The following is a 2,159-nucleotide window of genomic DNA, read 5'->3' as shown; positions in this document are numbered from 1 at the left end:
TTTAAAAGGCCCGTTTTAACATGAACCAATTCTACTCAGCTAGAACCCTTTTTACCATCGTCAGACTCAACCCGTTCGCTTTACCATGCTTATGTCAACATATAGTTCCATACTTCACACTGATAGGTGGTCAAAGAAAAGGCAAAACAATAAGAAAGGAAGTTACGGCTTTAAACACTAAGACAACTAAAGTTCAAGATAAAATCATATCGAAAAAACGTTAAAAGGTGTCACTATTGATTATAATCAATGAAAGTAAGAGCATTATGTATCCTAAGAAAAGCTCACTTGCACACACTATATTGTATTCATGCCAAATATTATTAGAAGATATACAGGTATATCTTTAAGAGGATATATCATTTATGCATTTCAAAAGATAATAATATATTCAAACATGCCCCATTAGTTCAGTATGGCACGAGAGAAAGATATACCGAGCATATTACATAATAATCTCATAGATTAGCCAACCTTCAGAATATATGAATCTAAGAAAACACATATTATCTTTCAACAGAATGATGCTTGCTACATACCAAATCTTATTTGGCACATTCAAAAGATGGCATATTATTGGTCAAAAACCAACTAAATTAAGTATACATGCAAAGAAGGTTAACATATTCCATTTCCATAGATATATACCATTAAGAGAGTTGACCATACATTCAACATTAAACACTTGCTATGACTTAAGACCAACAAACAAACAGATATCATGACCCTGATAGACCAAAAATTTAGGATTATTTACGGTCTTGCCACTCCCTAATCTTCATCTTCATCCATCCATACAAAAGCATGTCATTTAATAGTAGAGAGATCCTGTATGATCATAGAAACAAGATTACCATTTGGCTTTAAATTTTAACAAAGTAAGCAGCTTTTTATCAGAACCATATGTCATGTAAAAGTCTTACCTTGCCACCAGTTTCCCCTTGAAGCACTGCTCCCATTTGGATCATTATCACCTCCATCTTTCTTGGACTAATAAAATAAAACGCGTACAAAAATATTGTTAGTTCTAACGCTTTTAGCGTTAACATGTAACAACATGTAACAAAAAGGTGGAAATGCTCACTGTATGTGGAGGGCGAGTGGTTTCTGTATTTGGGGCATAGTCTTCTTGGCCACCATAATAGATGGATGAACTGAGATAGCTTGGTTCTGCTGTTTCATTTTGGTAGACTGGACCCCCGCTTCTTTGTGTCTTGTAATCTATTGCCAAAAGATGATGTAATTAGTAACTAAGCTCACATTGGTTTACATTATTGGGTTAAAATTTTATAAAAAAGTGTTATCAACCTGGTGTAGAAGGTTTGCCACTTCCATACGGACCACCAGACTCCTTGTTTTTGGATGATCCTGTGTTGTTAGAGTGTGATGGATGTCTTCCAAGACCCTGAAAACAAACAAATTCTAATGTGTAAGATTCTGTGATTCGGTTAACAGTGAATGGAAATAGTAGTAATTTGTGATTTTGGGTTAATCCATAAAAAAGACCCAGAAAGAGGGAGAAGGATACCGTGGAGGAGGGACCGAAAACAGTGCTGAAAAGGCCCGACGAGGAGGCCGAGGATGCATCCTTTGGGCCAAACAGATTGTCCGTAAATGAAGAAGAACCTCCGGATGGATGCTTTTTGTGATCCATTATCAGTTGACAATTGGTTCGTTTTTACAAAAAATCTAAAACAATCTTGATTGATTGATGTAGGAAAAAGAAATGAGTTTGTTGGATGTATCAACTGAAAGGGGGAATGGTAGTTATTTATAGGCGCCAAAAGTGCTATTGAAGTCGACACTTAACGATAAAACATTGTATCTTTTGGCACGTGTAGGTGGTTGGGTCAGGTGGGTCCCACAACAGAAAACCTGAAAGATAAAAAGGTAGTTTATCTTGTCCAACTTGGGTTGATTCGGATGATGCATTGTAGCCACCAGATAAAAAGTTGAGTGTTGACCCCCACCATCTTTATCTTCCAAGTATGTATGCTTTTAAAGTTTCAAACATCCATTAGATGCCGACGAGTTAACCATCGAACACGCCTACTTAACTGATAGATAAGTTTGATACCAAAAACCACTGAAAGAAAAAAAAAAACGCAGAATTGGACCAACTCTCCAATTTTATTACTAAGAAAAATTACTCAAAAAAT

General features: G+C 35.9%; 1 protein-coding gene across 1 annotated transcript; it reads right to left on the bottom strand.

The window, feature by feature from the left end:
* Positions 1 to 613: 613 nt before the first annotated feature.
* On the bottom strand, positions 614 to 1,737 carry LOC110867411. The gene is made up of 5 exons (XM_022116449.2): positions 1,529 to 1,737; positions 1,309 to 1,405; positions 1,085 to 1,221; positions 924 to 990; positions 614 to 828 (listed from the first exon to the last, which is right to left on the bottom strand). Exons 1-5 carry the CDS (start codon positions 1,652 to 1,654, stop codon positions 812 to 814), a joined length of 444 nt encoding a protein of 147 aa, XP_021972141.1. The 5' UTR covers positions 1,655 to 1,737; the 3' UTR covers positions 614 to 811.
* Positions 1,738 to 2,159: the final 422 nt, after the last annotated feature.

Source organism: Helianthus annuus, chromosome 7, assembly GCF_002127325.2.
Source record: "Helianthus annuus cultivar XRQ/B chromosome 7, HanXRQr2.0-SUNRISE, whole genome shotgun sequence".
NCBI classification, from domain to species: domain Eukaryota; kingdom Viridiplantae; phylum Streptophyta; class Magnoliopsida; order Asterales; family Asteraceae; genus Helianthus; species Helianthus annuus.
This window is presented reverse-complemented; position numbering and strand designations above follow the sequence as displayed.